This window comes from Micromesistius poutassou (assembly GCF_964030765.1).
Source record: "Micromesistius poutassou genome assembly, chromosome: 3".
Taxonomy (NCBI): Eukaryota; Metazoa; Chordata; class Actinopteri; order Gadiformes; family Gadidae; genus Micromesistius; species Micromesistius poutassou.
The window spans coordinates 11,786,132-11,806,755 of record NC_140273.1 but is presented as its reverse complement, the minus strand read 5'-3'; the positions used below and the strand labels follow the sequence as shown (position 1 = coordinate 11,806,755).

General features: G+C 40.7%; 3 protein-coding genes across 5 annotated transcripts; 1 reads left to right on the top strand and 2 right to left on the bottom strand.

Annotated features, from left to right (window-relative positions):
• Window positions 1-5,316: 5,316 nt before the first annotated feature.
• Window positions 5,317-8,364, bottom strand: trmo (tRNA methyltransferase O). The gene is made up of 6 exons (XM_084465656.1): window positions 8,226-8,364; window positions 7,979-8,148; window positions 7,412-7,586; window positions 6,784-6,941; window positions 5,782-6,408; window positions 5,317-5,579 (listed from the first exon to the last, which is right to left on the bottom strand). The coding sequence occupies exons 1-6, from the start codon at window positions 8,312-8,314 to the stop codon at window positions 5,365-5,367; spliced, it is 1,434 nt and encodes a 477-aa protein (XP_084321782.1). The 5' UTR covers window positions 8,315-8,364; the 3' UTR covers window positions 5,317-5,364.
• A 572-nt stretch (window positions 8,365-8,936) lies between these two features.
• Window positions 8,937-12,777, bottom strand: hemgn (hemogen). Of its 2 annotated transcripts, XM_084465501.1 has the most exons (5): window positions 12,635-12,777; window positions 11,500-11,571; window positions 10,924-11,014; window positions 9,780-10,465; window positions 8,937-9,481 (listed from the first exon to the last, which is right to left on the bottom strand). In XM_084465501.1, exons 2-5 carry the CDS (start codon window positions 11,561-11,563, stop codon window positions 9,375-9,377), a joined length of 948 nt encoding a protein of 315 aa, XP_084321627.1. In that variant the 5' UTR covers window positions 11,564-11,571; window positions 12,635-12,777; the 3' UTR covers window positions 8,937-9,374. The 2 variants fall into 2 exon arrangements, with proteins under 2 accessions (XP_084321627.1, XP_084321628.1); XM_084465502.1 differs by lacking the exon at window positions 12,635-12,777 and having other exon boundaries at window positions 10,936-11,014; window positions 11,500-11,660.
• A 686-nt stretch (window positions 12,778-13,463) lies between these two features.
• Window positions 13,464-19,162, top strand: anp32b (acidic (leucine-rich) nuclear phosphoprotein 32 family, member B). Of its 2 annotated transcripts, none has more exons than XM_084465566.1 (7): window positions 13,464-14,137; window positions 16,330-16,479; window positions 16,569-16,691; window positions 16,815-17,001; window positions 17,297-17,406; window positions 17,938-18,004; window positions 18,383-19,162. In XM_084465566.1, the coding sequence occupies exons 1-7, from the start codon at window positions 14,084-14,086 to the stop codon at window positions 18,493-18,495; spliced, it is 804 nt and encodes a 267-aa protein (XP_084321692.1). In that variant the 5' UTR covers window positions 13,464-14,083; the 3' UTR covers window positions 18,496-19,162. The 2 variants fall into 2 exon arrangements, with proteins under 2 accessions (XP_084321692.1, XP_084321691.1); XM_084465565.1 differs by having other exon boundaries at window positions 13,479-14,137; window positions 18,380-19,162.
• Window positions 19,163-20,624: the final 1,462 nt, after the last annotated feature.

Sequence of the window (20,624 nt, the reverse complement as noted above, 5' to 3'; positions counted from 1 at the left end):
CAGGATTCGGGAGGCCTTCACATCCTTCTTCTCCGCAGAGGGAACCGTCCCATGGCAGGACAACGTGTAGCGCACCAGCACACCCAAAACGGCTCTTTTAAGAGCCACCCACAGATTACTATTGAGCCTACTTCCTGCAATTACTATATTTATATATATGTATATATATTCACTGTGTCACTCTTCTGACTTAATGAAGCATGTCTCCTTTACATACAACAGTAATATGCCATTATTAATTAAGTTAAATGTTAAAGTTTGTTTATATTTTGAAATCAGGTAACTGACGGCCCTGAGCCGTATTGCTTTCCTTCTGCTGGCCTCTGTTCTTCTTCCAGGGAAGCTGATTGCCTGGCCACCTCACTGAGGGATTGAACTCACCTGCCGGAAGCCTGCATAAGATGGGGGAATCCAACATGGTGCTCTCGCTCTCCCACCTGGAAGGCTGATGCTGCCCGGCATCCAACTGGGTTTTATTTGGGGTTGTTATTCTAGCCCTTTAGCCTTTGTTTGCATACTCATAGTTTAGTTTAACTGTCATATCACTCAAACACCACACTACACTACTGAATACTGATGTGTTTTTTTTTTAAGTTACTAAATAAATGTAACGGGACATTTAACTGTCGATGTGTGGACCTCCCGTTCTTGGTTGTGCTCTTCAACAAGTTGAGCACAACATAACTGACAAAAAAAATACCTTAAGCAAACATGAACTACGATACATCAATAGTCAAAGTAGCTTGGACACCAAATTCTGTGGCACAAAATAATTTTCAACATTTCAATATTTCCCTCAAGCAACATAAATGACCATTCAAGCAGTGCAATGGTAGGAAGATGGTTTGGAAACTGGATCCTATAATGGTTAGAGACCCAATTTAATTGTATAGAGGTAAACCAGCTTTATGTTTATAGTTTATAGTTTTATAACCAGCTTTTGGCATGTCTACATACATTACACCAAATTATCAAAAAGTAGCTATGGTTATCTTCGGATAAATGAAGCATACACAGTAGCATAAACAGTGTGTCAACTGTATTTTTTAAATAAAGAACATGATGCCACTTTTTTTTAATGAAAAATAATTTATTTTGTGTGTGTGTGTGTGTGTGTGTGTGTGTGTGTGTGTGTGTGTGTGTGTGTGTGTGTGTGTGTGTGTGTGTGTGTGTGTGTGTGTGTGTGTGTGTGTGTGTGAGAAAGGAAAAAATACAGACATCTTCTGAGGTGACAAGAGGTTGTAATCAATCTATAGAACAAATCATGAATCTGTCATGCTGTGTGTGTGTGTGTGTGTGTGTGTGTGTGTGTGTTCACTTATCGACCAACCTTCACTCGCTGTCCCTGCTGCTGCCTCTGAACCCTGGTCCTCTGCGATCCTGTCTTCCTCGACCCCCATGTTGCTACTCGTCTCCCTTGGAGTAACAAACGGGTCGAGGAAAGACAGGATCGCAGAGAACCTCCACTTTTTAAAAGCCCCTGCTGCTGACCCACTCTTCTTTCCTTCTGCCTCCTTCCTCCTCTCCCTCAGGTAGCTGTCCCTCAGCCCCTTCCACTTCCTTCGGCACTCGTCCTCTGACAAGAAACAAACCTACGTTGTGAAATCTGAACTGAACTGTTGAGTGCTAACTGCTAACTCACTAGCTTGGTTCATAGTAAAATACAATTGATAGCTAGAATAAAGTAACTTTTAAAGTAAAGTAATTTTTAAAAACTTACCACCCAGCCCGACTTCCTTGCTGACCTCCAGCCAAGCCTTCATCTTTTTGTTTCGATCTTTGTACTCCGAACATCTGACATTAAAGAGGACTGGAAACGCCGACACTGCCAGTATGAGCTTTTCCTCCATATTGCTGTCTGATCTGGATCAAGCAGTGAACGCTACGTCACTCAGGGAGTGAACGCTGATTGGCTGTTTCAACGCGAATGCCGCGGAAAAGTTGAAATATTTCAACTTCTGCGACATCTGTCGCTCATTTGCGCGACAAAATCCACGTGAACGCGCCCGCCCGTCTTGGGGAAAACTGTCGCCCCGTCAATCAAATCTTGTCGCGGGTCCCGGTGTCGTGCCAGAAGTTGATTTTTGCCAGAAACTGATTTCCGGTCCGCGGGAGCGCGCACGGTCTGTTAAAGTTGTGAAGCGCTGATTCTGTGGCGCTATGGCTGCTTTCGTCAGGCTCAAACAGCGCCAGTATGCCACAGTTTATATCGATGATAAGTATTTGTGAGACAATAAAACATATTTTAACACATTTGGCGGTGATGAACGTTGGCTGTTCAGAATGTAGGCCAATCAAGCGTTTATGAAGCGATCATTGAATGATCCGATAATGACGATAGTGTGAGAAAGATCATCAAATGTTGTTTTTATTTTTTATTTTTTTTATCTCTGTTTATGTGTTTGATAGCCTCCTGTGTGTCCAGTAGCCTAATAGGCCTATTGTTGTTGGGTAGATGGTGAAAATCAGTTTCTGGCAAAAATCAACTTCTGGCACGACACCGGCGACAAAAAGTGTCGCCCTATACGCGTCTCTACGTTCACTTAACATTGAAACGTGTCGCGGGGCGAAGTGCGGTGTGAACACACATTGAAATGTGTCGCGGGGCGAAGTGCGGTGTGAACACACAGTCAGGGCAAAGCTAACGTTAGCCTGCTAGCTTCCCGCTCCCAGTTCGTATGTAACGTTACAAATACGAAAACACGCTATCCATGAGAATACACAATGTAGCCTCCAATTCAACAGTTTAGCATGCAAATAATAAAAGGGTAATGTCTCTACAAATTCAGTTGCATTTTAAATTGCAGTGTCTTTTCGAAACTCACCTGCAACTCTTGCATGCTGCCGAACTTGACGGCGAACTGATATCACCTGTGCGCATGCGTTGGAGGGATTACGTGTTGGTGCGCAAGGAAAAATAGTTCCTAAATGGAACTTGAGTAAATGTTGGAATAAAACATTTTAGCACCTATATTGGCCATATACATGATAGCATATTGCGTTTGGAATAATAACACTTTTCAATAATACTATTAATGTGTAAACATTACCGTTCACACTAATGTTACAAACTTACATCGTTGTTAAGTTAAATAGCGATATAAACAGTGTTTATTCAGTTACACCACTGTCAAATAAGCTTTTCTCGAAATCACCATTTCCGTAGCGGCATATGTTTTCATGTCGGCAAATGGTCGAAATAAAGTCACGTTGTGACCCGGCGTATTTTAGACTTGTTGAATGCATAAATGTTTGCTGGGAGTGTTTATTCGGTTACACCACCTCTAAAATAAGTCTTCCTTGAAATCACCATTCCTCTAATGAAGATTCGCGACGCAACTGCTTGCAACTCGCAACTCCTTGCGACTCCTTGCGACGAGACGGGCTGAGACGTTCTAAAAACTGGGCAGTTCACACTGCTGCACCGGGCGGCGATTAGTTTTATTTTGGTTGAGAGTAGGCTAGAGTTGCTGTGTTTCGCCATTCTCCACTACTTCTGCATTGTAGTAATTCGCTGGAGCTTAGTTTGTTTAGATCCCGCTAGTTGGATACATTGCATTCTTTCGTAGTGGCGACTTCTCGACTGCAAGGGAAGCTCGGCTTCCCCTAAAATTCCCCCCCCTAAAATTCCCCGAAAATTAAATATAAATATAAATAACAGATATATACTGTTGTGTTAACATTTCATTGATTAAAAATGCGTTAGAACACGTCCATCTCGAAGACGAGTTCGTTCAGAATCAGCTGCTTATCGCAGGTCGACTGACTCGATTTCCTTCTCATACACTTACGTGTTTAATTTGCGTGTGTTTAGACAGATGGGCGTGCACACACACGCGCACCAAGCATCACCCGCATTCATTCATTATTTTAAACACTCACTCGCGGTAAAACTATGTTTTCTCACGATCAAATACTCATCAATCCTAAAAGTAATGGGCTTGTACACGATGTCTTTGTCAAGAACATATGTGTTTGCTGTACGGTGTTTGCAGATGCATTGATTTAAAAGTAGGCCTACAATTTACCGCTGTATCAGCTGTTCTTTCCCAAATAATTTAACCAATCATTTACCCTAAAACTAGATTTTGTTTTGGAAGCCTGGAATATACTTTCTCGAATGTATTATTGTTATTATTATTATTATTATTTTAACGCATGGCATAGCTTACTATACTTCATTCATGTTCATTCATGCAGCCCTATGGAAAAAAAAAATGTTTCCACAATCCACACGCTATTTCTATGCAGTTTCACACGTATGCATAATCTTTGACATCATAATATTTAACATGCAAGTGTAGTGGTGCCTGGTTGCTGCGGGGGAAAATCAGCTTTGCGCCGGGTGCAAACTAGCAACGACACATGCGTCGGTGTAGAAAGTCAATTGCGCCGGGCGCAAGATAGGGCCCTTCTTCTGTTTGGCGCACATGGCTAATTTGCATACGCGCACAGGACTGTCGGAATGGGAACATGTCGGACTGGCAGCATTACGGGGGCGCGATTACGGGCTGGCGGAGTTACATTTAAAAAACGCGTTCAAGTAAAAATAAATAAGAAAAGCGGAATCAATTTGTGGCGCTCGTTGTTCAATCTGTGGCGCAGCGCCACACATTGGCCTATGTGTGGGAAACACTGCACGGCCATCACACATGTGCTCATTCAGAGCATTGTAAATCATTTATTGTTTCATTGTTGTAGCCAGTTAATTTATGTAATGAACCGTCAACAATGCGATCGGGATTTTTGACGGGGGGGGGGGGGGGGGGCGATCAGGATTGTTATTGTTGTTGGATGTGTGGCCTGTGTGTAAGCATGCAAAAGCGGTGAACCCGTGAGAGTTACGGTGAACCCAGCTCTGCTTCAACTTAAAAAAAATAATAATCGTTCATACTCCGCGTACCACTAGAGAACGCTCGCGTACCACCACCGTTTGAGAACCACTGATCTATTAGGTTGCCATAATCAATTATGTTCCTCGACATTTTTTGCAATGTCCAAATGTACAAATAGTAAAATAAATGTAGGTATTCTATCTATATATATATTCTTAAAAAAACTGCTATACTCACTACAAGTTTGATAAAATAAATCGCTCAAGACCTTAATTGCTACTGTGGTTTATGTAGATACATAAGATAAGCTTAGTGTTTTGCATTATTCTATTTTGAATTCATATTTTATTGAAAGGTAAAGAGAAAACACAATGTAGTCACATCTTTTATTATGATTTGTAAAATTCCAGAAACAATCTAACTATTGAGATTCTATTGAAATTCACAATTTCAGATTTAAGGATTTTAGTGTACTGTCTATATATAGCATATCAGATATTTTTGCATTTGCGACTTTAAACATTAAGGGTTAGACCCGCAGGACCCGCAGGACTTCAGCGAAGCCCGGTCCGAACCAGCAGGTGATGTCGGCCGTGTCCAGGGTGAAGAAGAACAGTCTGTCCTCACAGCGGGTCCTCCGGTAGATGGAGCGCGGGTCGGCCGACAGAACCGCTCTGATGGCGGCCAATGCCTCTTCCTGGCTGCGAAGGAACTTAAAGCGAGGACAGTCATTTCCGGTGGGGTCTACTTAAAGAAAAAACAAAACACAACACAGAAGCCATTTTAAACTATAGGCAGAAGTAGAAAGAACCCGTTATTTTCTAATTGCATTTTTGATTGTTCTCGTTGTTCTAATTTAAAAGCTGAATAAAGGTTTCAGAAGAATGTAAATGTATTCATATTCAACTGCAAATCTGAAGAAAAAGGCAATGGCAGTTTTGTTTACCTGAATGTTGAGGCGGGAGAAACTTTGCTAATTCGCTCAGAGCATGGGGCGTGAAGCGCACCTCCAGGTTGCCAACAGGGGGCGTTCTGATCCAAGCGGCAATGGTACTGTACTCCTCTTCCCCATAGCAGAGCCACGGACTGCATTGGGTTGTTTCTGGTTGTTTGGATTTTGATATGTCCTTCTCACTGGTTAGGTCGGTTTCGTTGATATAGGCTTTAACCTCCAATAGCACATTTCTTAGCTCTTTGGACAAGGGGGCAGCGGAGTCAGCATTAGCATCAGCAACAGGCAAAGAAGAGGCTTCACTTCTGTTCTCAACATCAGCTGTTATGGCTTCGTCCTTGAACGTAGTTCTAGGACTACTGTGGGCACTGGTAACCTTGGTAGACTCAGCTCTAGCCAATGAGGTGTCTTTCCCAGGGGATGGAGTCCCAGAGTTCATTCGGAAGCTTAATGCGTCGCCCATTACCTGATCTTGTGGCAACTCTGTTTGGCCTACAACCATTTCATATGGTTCTACACCGGGTCGGCTGAGAGGGGAGTCGTAGTCGGAGATGTATGGCTTGATATCCAGAACCGGAGTCCCATCAATCATGTCAATGCCTGATAGATGTACCGTGTCACCTGTAAAAATCATTTTGTTTGAGTATTCTTACATGCATATATCCAAAGCAACTGGCCAATGTGGAAAACCGGGATGAAAGATTTAGAGGGATAAAGGCATTTGCTATTAATTAATGACCCAAGAACTGTGAGAACCTTTAATAGTGTGCTTGTGTGTGCATGTGCGCGTGTGTGTCATTCGAATGTTGTTTGCATCCGTTTAACATCCATATCCAGCGACTGGAAAATTGTGTTTAATCTAGGCCCAAATTGTACAGTACATGCCCAGGTCTAATTTTTGCACAATTGTGATTGATCTCTTATTAGAGATTAATCACACCCAAATGCCTCACTCACAAATATCCTACTGAATAAACAAAGAAATCTCATACTTGCCTAGGATTTTGTCGACCCTGGCCAGCGTTAAGCCCAGGGCGTTGGGTCGGTGAGGGGTGCGTGTGGAGTAGAGACCCACCCTCCGACCATTTAGTCTGGGGGGCTTTACCTTGGGTTTGTAACTCAGGTGACCATTCTTATGAAAGAGGAAGATGACCCTGGAGAAACCCAACAGAGAAAATAAAAATTGCGAATTGTAGTTTGTGCTAACATATCAGAATATAACTGACTAAAGGGTTCATGTGATATTGAACTCAAGATTGTGCAGTGAATAGAGGGTTTCCCCCGGGTATGGAACCCGAAACCTCCCCCCCAAGGGAGAGGTTTCGGATAGTCTACCTAAAAGCCCTACCTGTTCCTTAATGACATGGATCAAAGGATTAAAGCTTAATGACTAAAATAGTAATATGCAGGAAATCAAAACAAGGGGAACTCAGTTGTGGGGAGGAAGGAAGGAAAACAAACTCGTCCAAAGCAATTATTTTATCCAAAGCAAATTTGTAACCACTGTTTTCCCCTTTCTATAAAGGTAAGGAGGTAATTACACTATTGATCTTGCCATTGATTTCATCCTCCATTAAGTCAGCTATAACCAAGGAAAGCAGGGGGGGAGGGTTAGGTACCTTACCATACATGGGAGAATTGCTCGAGTCCCATCAGAGCTTGATCGGGGTTGTTGAACACAGTGGGCAGAATGCACAACGTGGCCCTGGAGTGGCCACACACCGTGGGCTGTCTTGGTGTGCCGTTCTTCGCTGAAAAACAGGACCTAATGTAGCCGATAGGGACTGTCTGGATAGTGCCTGTAACACAAACAACTTTAGTTTGTTAGGTCGTTTTTTTTAACCCAGGTGTGTCATTTTCTTTTACGCAAAATACACCCAGTAATGAATATCGACTGCTACTAGAGTAGACTGTCATCTGGTGAATTCGAGCTGGTAGGGGTTAGGCATCTTGTTCAATGATGCCTACAGTTTAGGCTGTGGACATTGGCGATTGAAAAAACTGCCTTTCAACTGGAAGTCAGAGAGGTCAGCATACCGTATATTATTTAGCAAGATAACCTGGGGGCACGTGTTGAGGAAAATGTATTTCACTTTTGACTAAATAGAATCATAGTGCTTATGATTGTATCTTGTTTTCAGTATATGCCATGAGCAATATATGCTACGTTGTGTCCAGGCGTGGTTATTACCTTGTTCCAAAGAAACATGTGACATTTCTGTCTTGTCCGATAATGATTGTTGTTGTTGTTGATATGGCGGTTGGTTGTCGCTAAGACTGCCTTGAGCAACGTTTGTCACAGCGGACAAGAGGGAAGTCATGTGTTTACGGTGGGATTTCACTGCGTTCTCCAACATCTGTCTACAGAGAAATAAATACATGTTAATATTCATCTCTAGAGGGACACATTTAAGAAGACATGTGGTTGCAAAAATTACCTTAGATTTTTGATTTCTTTTCGCATTACAGAAACTTGCTGAGTGAGTTTATCGACATGATCGCCACAGCTGTCACACAGCGGTGGCATTTTTACTAATTCAACTGTTTAATACTGTTCAGCTTTATGTGAGACAGCTCACACTAGGATATACACAAACACGTGTGATCACTCAATGCGGAAGCAGAACACGCACAATTTATCGTTGGCCAACCAGTGACTTTCCAGGGATAATTTGGAAAGTTCTTTATTTTTAGCCTACTACTTGAGTAGACATTTGTATTGATTGAAATTATACGAGTTGAAGAAACAAATTCCACATCAATGAATGAATGACAACTGAATAAAATATAAGGCGTATTTGTTTTAAAAGTTACGAAATTCTCCCATCTAAAAACGCTAAAAACCTGAACGCCAGAGGGTGACACTGGACACAATATATTGAATATATGAATATGGGTGGATGAAAGGGACTTATTGTTTAGAATTTGGTGACGGTGTGTACGTGCATACTCACTGAATGCCTTTGTTTGATGATGTATGTAATTCCTTCCCTTGTTGATCCATATGCTTTTATTTTAAAATGAACCATTATATTATGCCGTGTTGGCCTATGAATACACAAAAACTACTAGACATTGCTAGTCAAAATAATATCCGTGAATATGTTTATGCATGTCTCCATTTTATTATTTAAATAGGAAATATATCACGTGTCCTGATGCAAAGGAAGTGTCAAAGCATTAAAGAGGATCATTTTGAATGGAATGTTTTGTAACAACACTTAGAAACCTTTTACAATACGTTACATTTCACAACACTATTTTATTACTATTTGCAGTAACTGGTTTTACATTAACAAATTTACAAACAAACCTATAAAAACTAATTTGACTGAAAATAACCATACGTTTGCCTTTGTTTTTAAAACAATTTAAAACGGTATCATTATCAGTACCTAAACCAAAATAGATATGAAGCTAAATACAATTTAAATGCAGTGCAATATAAGGCCTCAGAATAAAAAAAAGATTAATATAAGCATTTTCAAAGCATTGCCATTTGCTAGCCTTTAAGAATAGTCTACAGCCAATTTTGTAGAAAGCCCTTGAGAATACTCTTCAGACATCATCAGAAATCTCATTTTAAATTAGTTTTCTGTGAAATATCCTTGAGTGGTAGACAGGGAGGTCAGCAGTGGAGAGGAGAACATGGTGCTCTGAGCCACAACGGGTGGAGATGGCCCCTCAACCAAATCTACCAAAAATAGAAAACAAACATGAGGTTAAAATACATTACAAGCTCTTATAAAATGCTTATTATCATGAGGGTAAATATATAAGATATCAGGTAATGATTACCACAGTCGTCACCCATGCTCAGACCTGTATGCACTGGTATTGTGCGACACTTTTGGACCACCAGATGCCATATATTTATATTTCAATACTTCATAACATCCTTCCCATGGACTTGATATTATATTTCACTTTTGCATGAAAAGTGCTTTATGTATAAAGTTAGATGGATTGAAGCGCTAGCAGGGCAGCCATACCAGTTTCCAAACGGTTCACCGCCTCATCCTTTTGTGGCAAGCAGACATCCTCCATCTCATCGGGTCCTAAGTCTTCGATGGTGACCTGGCCCAGGTCCCATGACCCATGACCCATGACTTGGCCCATGGTGCTGGACTCTGTGGTGTAGACAAGAGCAGAGGATGCCAGGGCAGGAGCCTGGGCTAGGGCCAGCAGGGACCCAGATGACACAGAAGCCTCCACTGGGGTCTCACTTTGACTTTGACCCGAGGAAGGGGGCAAGGGAGGACTTTGGGTCGATGGGGCTGGAACTGTGGGCTCTGGGACCAAGTTTGGGGCTGGGGTAGGGGTTTGGGCCGGGGTAGGGTTCAGGGTCAGGGTAGAAGCTGTTGGAAATAAACTAGTTAAACAAGAGGATACGACAGGGGTTTGGACTGAGGTAACATCGAGTAGAGGAGCTGGGACAGTGGGGATGTACGCTGAAGTAATCAATCGAGAGTAGAAGGTTTGGGCTGGGCCGGCCTCCACTGCCTCAGGTAATGATTCTTCGGCAGGAGGTTGGGGAGCCTGCTGCATTTGCCCCTCTTCCTTCTCCTCCTCCTGGATCGGGAGAACCTCGAATAGGTTCTCAATCTTCCTTGGTCTCCCCCTTCTCCCAGTGCCACTCCTCTGCTCTCCTCTTGCTCTTCTCCTCTTGCTGTCGACCCTGACAAAGGGAGAGAGCAGAAACATTGATATGCTTTTCTTTGCACTGGTGTTCACACAGACAATAGTTTAAAGTTCCTGAACCAGATCCTGATCACTCGTTGGGAGACAGGAGAAAGGCAACTTTTGGTTTCTTCTCACTACCTATTCATTATGAGCCATGGGGTTGATAAGCCAACACTCGACTGATAATGAATACTTTTTATGCAGAGTTCATTTGGGAACCATTTTTTGTTGAAGGAAAGAAAAATGCACTTTATCAAATCACTCTGCTTCTTAGAGATTAGCTTTGTCTCTTTTCATATGATCATTGAAGTAGCTATTTTATTTCGTCATAGAACTAGCTACTAACTAAAAATGTGGAAGAAAACATTCCTTATTGGAATATCTAAACCATCATCATCCCCTAAAGATGTGAAGTTGTCACTATCGTGGCCTGGTCAACTTGACCGAATTTACCCATAAACCCACTGCTTAGTCTCCTTCTCCTCCGCCTCGGCTTTCCTCTTCCTAAGCAGTTCTCGGTCCCGCAGACGGCGAAGGATCCCACCTATTAAACAACAACAACTCATAAGTACATAACTATACAATATAATACAATACAACTTTCAAGAACTACAATGTAAAGCATAAGATCTTCAATACAAAGCATAATATCTACAATATAAAGCTAAATAAATAGAACTACAATACAATCATAAGTTAGACTGTTAAACATAAGAATTACATTATAAAGCATAAGAACTACAATGTAGTTCATTATACACTGAATGATTTATAGAGCCTTGGTCTACTCTGCTGGTAATACAGTGAACTATAGCACTATTGGATAGTGCAAATACACTAGGCTTTATTTGACTTTGATTTATAGTACTAATGTTGTTAGTTGTCCAATTATATTTTCCACATTAACTGATCTTTATCACATGAAGACTCGAATGCAAACCATCAAAATGGTCAGCTTCAGCTGTAAGCTGTATACTCTCTACTGAGGCTGTCACGCAAACTTCGTTTTAAAAGAAAGGTTGACGTTACCTTGGTTTGTTTCAGCTTCTTGGCAATCCAACACCTGATTGTCCATATTCAAAGTCTCATCCATTTTAAGTCCTGGGAATAATTAATAAATATTAGGCCTATAGCTCATTCGGGGCGAACAAGCGCAAAAATGCGAACGGATAAGCTGCGTATTTTGTTTTCCCAGTCCTTACAGAATTATCTGGTTAAACATTACCATAATGGCAAGATAGTCTCTTATCTTATTTGTAAAGGTGGCGGAGTTGGCACGATTCTTACAGCAAAAAGCAAACTCCATGGACCTGAGTGTACTTCAGAATATCGAGTGTGTGTGTGTGTGTGTGTGTGTGTGTGTGTGTGTGTGTGTGTGTGTGTGTGTGTGTGTGTGTGTGTGTGTGTGTGTGTGTGTGTGTGTGTGTGTGTGTGTGTGTGTGTGTGTGTTTGTTTGTTTGTTTGTTTGTTTGTTTGTTTGTTGAGGGGTTGTGTAACAGTGTGTAAAACATTGTGTTGTCAGTACGAGTTTCCCTGGTGATTAAAGGTGGGAATGTTCAGAAATTGTATCTATCAAATCCTAATATATTTTTTACATCCTGTCAAAAAAGATTATGCATTTTAAACTCTGAAAATCTGACATGTGGAGTCTTTCAAATGCAGGGTATTTTAAAAGTTAAAAATGTAGTATGTGAGAGGATTTAAGAAAGAAAACGGGGCAAATGTTATTCAATAGTCGCGCTATCTTATCATTAATCCCGTGCGACTCAACTCAGGGTGTGTTCACAATCTTCTAATAGCACATTGAAGCTGCATGTGTCTCCGTTTGAGCAACAGGAGACAACCTGTTAAAATAACGTTAACGGTCTATTACCAACTTAATGTATCTTATTGTAGACCCACATACCAAAACTCAAAAAAATATATTTACGGTTAAAATATATACACAAAATGGTCGATATATAGTTCAATGATTGGGCCTAGTTTAAAGAATAGAATAAATATATTTATTTAAATGCAAGGAATCCACATATATTCATCATAAGTAGAGAACAAGTGCAATGCAATGATGGATGCATTCATTCTTTTTATTTGTCTCAGCCTAAATACTCAGTTAACATACCGTCACTTAATGACAACAAACGGGTTCATTCATATTATGTACCTTGGTAGAAAGATGAGGAAAACCGCCACTTCCAATGAGGTCCGGCTCAGCGTGGTTAAGTGATGACTGGCAACCTTTTAGTCCTCTGTTGACAATTATCAAAGACCCACAAGCACTGACCATCCCCAAATACTGGCATCTTTCAATATGTCTGATTATTATCAAAGCCGACCGTTACACTCAAAACGAGTTGTCAGCACACCAAAATCCGCTGATCTGGTTGTGTTTAGCGCACAAAAAAGCGAGAAGATGTGACTCCATTGCCCTCTGCTGGTATATTGGATCCATTACAATTGACTGGCATGGAAAAAATAAAACATTTAATTCGTTTTTCCATCATACAAGTCCAAGAGGCCCTTTCACACAGGAATTAACATTCAACAAACCAACAATATTGTTATCTACAATAATTAAGCATTGCATCGAGCCATGGCACATAAACTGGACATACCAAAAACAAGCTATTTACTGATAATGTCACAGGAACAAGTATTTCCACAATTTGACATAATTTACACTGCTATATGAATTGCCGTTAACTTAAGTTTGGAGCAATCTGGCGAAGTGGATGTGGCGGCACACAAGCATACTTCTGCTTGAGGGATCTTGGGTCTAAGCAGGAAGCTATGGGGAGGGGGGCAACCCACCCCGAGCATATAAAACGCTCTCTTCACTGCGAACCAAAAACCCATCCTCCATTACTTTGTTTATCAGCCCAAGTTAAACATACACTAAACATAAGCAAATGGAGACAAAAACGAAAGTTTATCATTGAATAATTTGTGCATTATTTATTCATAATTTCCCCCAATTTGTTACACAATTATTACAGAAAATACAAGTGTGTAATACATGCATAAATTGACTACTGCCTTATAGAAAGGCAACAGGTAGAATACCAATATAAAACATATGCTTTAAAAAGGTTTGATAGTAAATATAACTAGCAATCGAATCTTCCACAGCATTCATTAAAAAAAATAAAATATAAGGCAGATTACCTTTTGCAAACAATATGACCTACTTAATACGGTAAATGCATTATATTTATTTGTTCAGATAAATTAATGTGTATCAACACCCCGTGAATATATACAATCAACCTGCAAGATAATTAGGTGCCTGTGAATTTGTTTGTCATTAGCACTTACGCTCTACAAATGAATTGCACCATAGTACCGCTTTGCTTCGGGGCAGCGTCATGTTTTGTGACTGCATTGCCTTATTTAACAGGCGATGGGCGTTTCTGGACAGCGGTGGCGCTGTTGAGCATATATTTTGTTTCAGTCCCGTTTCCCTCCATGGTTTCTCCTCTCGCCGACTAACTTAGCGTTTGGTTCAGTTCATTATACAGTCCCATATTCTCCCTCCATTAGGGCATCTCTCTGCCTTTGGACTGAAATTTACACCAAAACCCCAGAGAGAAAAGTTTAACTTTCATAGGGCAAGATGAATATGAAAAAGAGGATCCACTTGGAACTAAGAAACAGGACACCGTCTGATGTAAGTCGTGCTTTTTTAAACCAAACCTTAGTTTTCAGGCTAGCCTTGCTAGCTAACTTGCTACTTTTTTGCTTTCTGAGTGACCTGTGTAGCTAACGTAATGGTGACCACATGGGCTTTAGATTGTGTTTCTCTAGTATAAATAGGGTAGAAAATCCTGTTAACAAGGTTAATACATTGTACTGTTCTAGATTGGGCGTGAAGGGGCAGCAAGACAAGAAAGGCTATATTCAATCGTTACTTTCAAAAGCCGATTCTCCAGCTTGCTGGCATTATTGCAGTGTTTTAACCGTTTCGCAGCCTCCCTGCTCGATGGTGCACACACAGCTCGGTCCCATTTAAACGTTTTGGTCCCATTTATAAACTTGTATATACATCGGTATTTCAGTGCGTTTCCGTCCCTATGTGGCGTGTGCCTATACGGTTCATTTTATATAGACCATGGGCGCCATGGTGATAGAATAATGGAAAGGGACGCCTTTTAATCAAAATGTACTTTAAAGTCTCGCATACGCGTATCATTTTAAGGTTATGCAGAAAGACCAAGTAACGTGTCGAAGGAAGTGTAATATCTCTTCATTCGTAGGGGTTTAAGACCCACATTTAGCTACGCCAACAAACAAAAAAATGTCACTTGCTTCGAGTCCACCACAAATTCAACATTTACCAAGCTGCTATAACCCACTAAAGCTGGTCGATATCGGCATGCATTCGACCGCTTAGTCTCGTATAGTCAGTGTTGTTTTCATATTTGGACGCTTCAATTAACAAGTAAAGGGAGTGTACAGTAGGCAAATTCCGCCAAATATGTAGTCCCCCGTTTCACCGAGTACCCTGCACGCCTGCGATGCTTTCAATAACAATGGCAAACACCAAATTCGTAAACTCTGCCGTCCAAGTAAAGTATCAACCCCACCAGATTATTCCGTACAAATGGTACCCACAGCGGTCAGCTCGTATTGGTTCCCGCCATATTGCCCTCTTTGCAACAATAATATAAATATGAATAATCGACTGCATTGTAAACATAACGCCACCATATGAATACGAGTCGTCCGTTAACTTATGTTCGTAACGTTATAACACCTGTACGCTTTTATTGGTGAACGACGGTTCGTGTTCGCCTGTGACTGGAGCCAGCCGTCTCGAGTGACACGAGCCCCCGTGCGTCGCGCTCGACTCCCCGGCAGCAAAGCGTGGACAGTCGTCGTTTCTCGGTTATCATGCAGAAAATAACACCACTCGACATCGAAATGGTTTAAATCGATGTATAAACCATCGAATAAACATTGTAAAAACAGTCTGCCCCTATTGGAAGTGTTCAGAGAACTGCATACTGTGTCTCAGGAATCGCCATGTTGTCATTCTGTCGTCTTTGAAGCTCTGGAGAAAGGAACTCTCTCCATCTTTGTTTTTACTAAATTTCCGTTCAGAATATTTCCTTCGCCATTCGCATTCATTCGACGATACAGCCGAACAAATAGCCGTATCGGTCGTTTGCTCGACGACAAAGCACTCCACTTTCCTCATTACGTCGAGTTTCTGACTTTTGGGAAGATATATTACGAATGTTCTCAATCCTTTCCGCTGTTGTTGGGTGGTTAATGGCGGGCAGACGAGCCTCTCCTGCAGCTCCTCCACTGCACGACAGCGTTTAAAAGGGCAATGGCTAGCCTGTAGCGGGCTTGCTAACAAAAATCATTGCATTTGTCATTAGCGCCTGCATCACCAGGCCAAGATAATGTTGAGCTATTCTTCTTCGTGACTATAACCAATGCCCGAGCTGTTAAGCTTGGATAAATAGTGCATTTAAACACAGTTTTGTGGATTACACGTTGCTTTAGCGTTTTACTCTCGCTTCCTCACTTGAGATTTTTGATGTTTGGCAAAAAAACTTTCAGACATTTTCTCGAATACACGATTGCGCAAACTGTAACTGAAGGGCTGGTGTCTTTGTAAACACATCCTTTATGTACATGCCACCATTTGAATAATGTACATTCAAAACATTTCTGGATAAGTCTATCGTTGCGTGTTCTAAATAATATGTAAACATCACATTATTACATTAATTTATAAAAATATATACTTCATTTTATTTCGTTTACAAAAATGATATGCATTTAGTTATTTCTAATTGAAGATTTATTTTTACTTGTAAATTGAAAACATTGTTTTTTCCTTTTCCACAGGTACAAGAACTTGTTCTTGACAACTGTCGATCAAATGATGGAAAAACGGAAGGCCTCACAGCAGAGTTTGTCAACTTGGAGTTCCTCAGTTTGATAAATGTCGGTTTACTGTCTGTCTCCAACTTGCCCAAATTAGGAAAACTGAAAAAGGTGATGTGCATTCTGGTATCTCGTAAACCTTTTGTTTATCTGTTCATAATGAGCAGTTGCTAACGTTGCAATCTTTCCATTTGCTTCAGCTGGAGCTGAGTGACAACAGAATCAGCGGTGACCTCGACGTTTTAGCAGAGAAACTCCCCAACCTCACACATCTAAATCTAAGTGGAAACAAGCTTAAAGACATCAGCACGTTGGAGCCCTTGGTAAGTGACCAATCCCCAAACACAAAACCAATTATTAAGACTTGATATGAAATATTAAATTTGTCAAAACATTGTAAAGCTCACAGGAACACTCTGTGACCTGATATTCTTTCTTGTTTACAGAAAAAGCTTGGAAACCTGAAGAGCTTGGACCTGTTCAACTGTGAAGTGACGAACCTGAGTGACTATAGGGATTGCGTGTTCAAGCTACTGCCCCAGCTCACCTACCTGGACGGATACGATATGGATGACCACGAGGCCTCAGACTCGGACGGAGAGGTGGTCGACGATGACGACGACGACGACGAAGGTCAGGACCTTGGGGAAATTGTCTGTGTGTCTAGGCATAGGGATTCATGTTTGTGTGTTTTGATTCAAAGTGAGGTTATTAATTTGGGAAAAAGAATGAACTATCATATACACCACTTGTTTATAATTTACATTCAGATGTATGATTATATTCGTGTAGTTTGTGATGCATAGCCGTATGATACATTTACTGAGATTAGGTGAGATTAAGATTTAATGCCGTGTATTAGATCTCGGATCTGTTCCTGCTTTTAGCCCATGACTTACATGCTGTGTCATGTGACTCAACATTACAGAGGGGGAGGATGAGGAAGACGGAGAGGAGGAGGACTTTGACGAGGATGACGATGATGATGAGGAGGAGGTAGAAGGAGAGGACGATGACGAGAGTGGTGCGGAGGATGAGGTGAACATGTCTCCCTTTCCATTTATAGTTGTATACATTCATAGATATTTACAAGGCAATAAATATTTATATGTAAATAAATACTAGGGATGGGTCAGAATATTTGATTATTCGTTCCCGAGGGTCAAAGCCAATTTTTAACATTTGGACCGTTAACATTTTTTCCAATTCAAATAAACAAGAATTAACGGACGGAACTAATGTTGGTTCTGTAGCACTATTCGTTTTTTTTATTATTATTAATCATGTACAGAAAAACAATATACACAATACACAAGCATAAATATTAATATATATGCATACAACAGACACTGATCACTGTTAAAGTTTGTTTTTTTGCGTTTAAGATATTAAGTGATTTCTTGCCGATGATCCATGGCTGCCTTTGTGAATGTCGGCACACATCGAATAATCTATTATTCGTTCATACCACCCACTGATTATTCGACCATGAAAAATTTGAGTTAGAGTTTGAGTTTGCAATATTTAAGGTGTGTGCTACTGGTCATTTAAATGTATTCTTTCAATCAGGAGGAGGACCTCGGGCAGGAAGGCGAAGTGGATGATGAAGATGATGACGATGATGACGATGAAGATGGTATGCTTAATGTTAATAGATAATACATCGATGGCCAGTAATGTCCTAGCAAAATGGCTAGGCCATTGATATTTTGAAGTTGCTTTTGTTAATACACAGGGCTCTTCTGCTGACTTAGTTCAGCTGTTTGAATCAATTGTAAATCAAACAAAGAGACGACATCTCTTTATCCAACGGGGGGGGAAATGGAGGAAGGGTGCCAAGTGTTTGTTTGTTTTGGTTTAAGACATTCTCTAGATTCTTTATTCATTGTTTGCATGGCTTGCCCTTCAGTCTCCGCTCTACCCCAGACGTGTGCCTCATGTCTGAGATGATGGGGCACTCTGACCCTCCTCCTGAAAAGCGCGTATTTATAATTTATACTGTGTCTTGCAGCAGCAGCAGCAGCATTAGCAGCAGCAGAAGCAGCCACAAAGGGCGAGAAGAGAAAGCGAGATCCAGAGGATGAAGATGATGACGACGACGATGACGATGACGACGATGACGATTAGGAGGAAAAACAAATTAAACGATCCTACCGAGTTACCAACCCCTCTCCCCCCTCCCCTTCCAGACTCCCTTTGAACCCCCACCCACCTTAATTCACACGGTCCGTTCTGCTCTGCAATACCACCACCACCACCCCACCCCACCCCTTGCCCCTTCCTCACCCCCCCTAGCTCTGAGCTCCTGATTGGAGCAAGACTGTATAGGATGGGTGGACCTAGTGGAGATACTCTTTGCCCCCCTCCTACCTTTACCCATGGATCAGAGAGCCACCCTACCCTTCCACGCTACCCGCCCTCCCCCCCCCCACGGTTCTCAGGCAGCCCCCCCCCCCCACTCTGCATTCCTCAATTTCACTGTCGACTCCTCTTTGTGTATCTCCGTGTGAGGACTTTGGGACTGGTATCTAGTTTTGGGTCTGTGCTTTTAATAATTTGTTAAATATTTTGTTATTTCTCTTCTTCCTTTTGTCTTTTTCTTTTCTCCTTTGTTTACTTTTTTTCCCCCTACCTTCCCCCAATAAGATTATTGCTATAGCAACTGTGCAACAAGCCAGCCATGTTTTTTTTGTGTGTGCGTGGCTGGTTGTTGCATAAATCAAGGTTGTAGCTACATTTTTACTTTCTGTATGACAAACAACTTTGTAAATAAAATGTTAACATTTTGCTCTTTTCTCTCCTCTTGGTGTGTATTTTTTTTTCATCTGGTGTTTCATACTCAACTTCAATAGTGTACTATAATGATAATTAGTTTGTACTCATAATACCAATTTAATAATGAAACAAAGTTAGATAATTGACTTAACCATTTCAGAACCATCTCACGTATGTGGAAATGGGAGAAAGATTTAACAGGGAAAACTGTTTAAAATGTACGGCTCTATGAACATGCAGCTAGTTTTAAAAGATCCCTGTAACCTTTAGTACATTCCACAGAAAACGGGTCAGGCAAGCTACCTTTGCAGAGATGAATAATGTTGGTGTTTCATATGTTGAGTGGCATGAGGGGGAGGGAAAGCCTGCTCTCACCAATAAATAAAAAAAAGTCGAAGGGTCTTTAAAATAGACATTACTCAAGTCACACTTTAAAGGTAACTTCTAATCAATTTATAAATATTTGATGAGCTGGCTGGTCTCATTTTATTAATCTGAATGTATTTGTTTAATGTTTTGCTCAATTGTTTGTTGTGCTTAACACAAATTTAACTACAGTCTATATGGACAGAAATAATGATATTTTACAGAATAACTCTTTAAGTAATTAATCATTGATACAAATGAATGCCCATGCTGCTAACATTGTTATACCATGTCAAAATATAGACTATGGAATGAAACTGAAAACCTTAAGGATCTATAGTATAATACAGATAGGGCTACAAACTGGATCAAAAAGTTAAGTAAGCAAACACATTTTTCAAAAAAATATTGTTAAATTAGGTTAATCACAAATTAAATGAGATGGAGGATATTTCTTTTTAATTATTTGGTTAAACCAATAATATCAAAATTCAACAATATCAGCTTGTGTAACATTGTCGCTTTAAAAGAGGGTTTCTAAAATCATTCAGCAACATGTACAAACAAACAATTAAAATATCAAAAGGTTGGCCTATTCTCATTTTGGACCTCCATGTCATAATTCGATAGTGTGTTTGGTAATAAGACTGACCCAGTACCTAAATGGACTGGCCAAAAATGAAAAGACATAGCAAAAGTAGTTTAATAAACCATTATTATTTTATCAAAACATCATCCTCCAAAAAACTTTCACATAAGGGTTACGAAATAATTGATGACCAAATTGACTGCAGTCCATTCACTTCGTCTTTGTTGCTTAATAATGGCAATAAGCCAATATGAAAAACAAAAACAAATCAACCTTCAACAAGAGCCAATAGTTTGAAAGGCAGTTACCAACAGCCTGGAATGTGAGTGGCAGTGGTCAGCGACTAAAATCCAGCCCGGAATAGTGGCTGTACCAGAACTGTCCTGACGGAGGTCACAGAGGTTAGAGAAACAATGATTTGTCCCCAGCGTGTGTGTTTATGGAGGTGGCTGCGACAGTGGTTGTTTTACTAAAGGCTAATAAAAATACATTGGTGTCACACAAATATAAGTAAGCAAATGCATTA

What these genes read in the sequence shown, in the direction of transcription:
- trmo (XM_084465656.1), bottom strand. Translation starts at nt 8,314, where the DNA reads ATGCCACCGCTGTGTGACAGCTGTGGCGATCATGTCGATAAACTCACT. An exon ending in AAAGAAATCAAAAATCTAAG is followed by an intron (nt 8,149 to 8,225) that starts GTAATTTTTGCA and finishes ATTTCTCTGTAG; the next exon opens with ACAGATGTTGGAGAACGCAG. An exon ending in TCTCCCGCCTCAACATTCAG is followed by an intron (nt 5,580 to 5,781) that starts GTAAACAAAACT and finishes TTCTTTAAGTAG; the next exon opens with ACCCCACCGGAAATGACTGT.
- hemgn (XM_084465501.1), bottom strand. Translation starts at nt 11,563, where the DNA reads ATGGATGAGACTTTGAATATGGACAATCAGGTGTTGGATTGCCAAGAA. An exon ending in ACTAAGCAGTGGGTTTATGG is followed by an intron (nt 10,466 to 10,923) that starts GTAAATTCGGTC and finishes TCCCTTTGTCAG; the next exon opens with GGTCGACAGCAAGAGGAGAA. An exon ending in GGTGAACCGTTTGGAAACTG is followed by an intron (nt 9,482 to 9,779) that starts GTATGGCTGCCC and finishes TATTTTTGGTAG; the next exon opens with ATTTGGTTGAGGGGCCATCT.
- anp32b (XM_084465565.1), top strand. Translation starts at nt 14,084, where the DNA reads ATGAATATGAAAAAGAGGATCCACTTGGAACTAAGAAACAGGACACCG. An exon ending in TCAGCACGTTGGAGCCCTTG is followed by an intron (nt 16,692 to 16,814) that starts GTAAGTGACCAA and finishes TCTTGTTTACAG; the next exon opens with AAAAAGCTTGGAAACCTGAA. An exon ending in TGACGACGACGACGACGAAG is followed by an intron (nt 17,002 to 17,296) that starts GTCAGGACCTTG and finishes TCAACATTACAG; the next exon opens with AGGGGGAGGATGAGGAAGAC.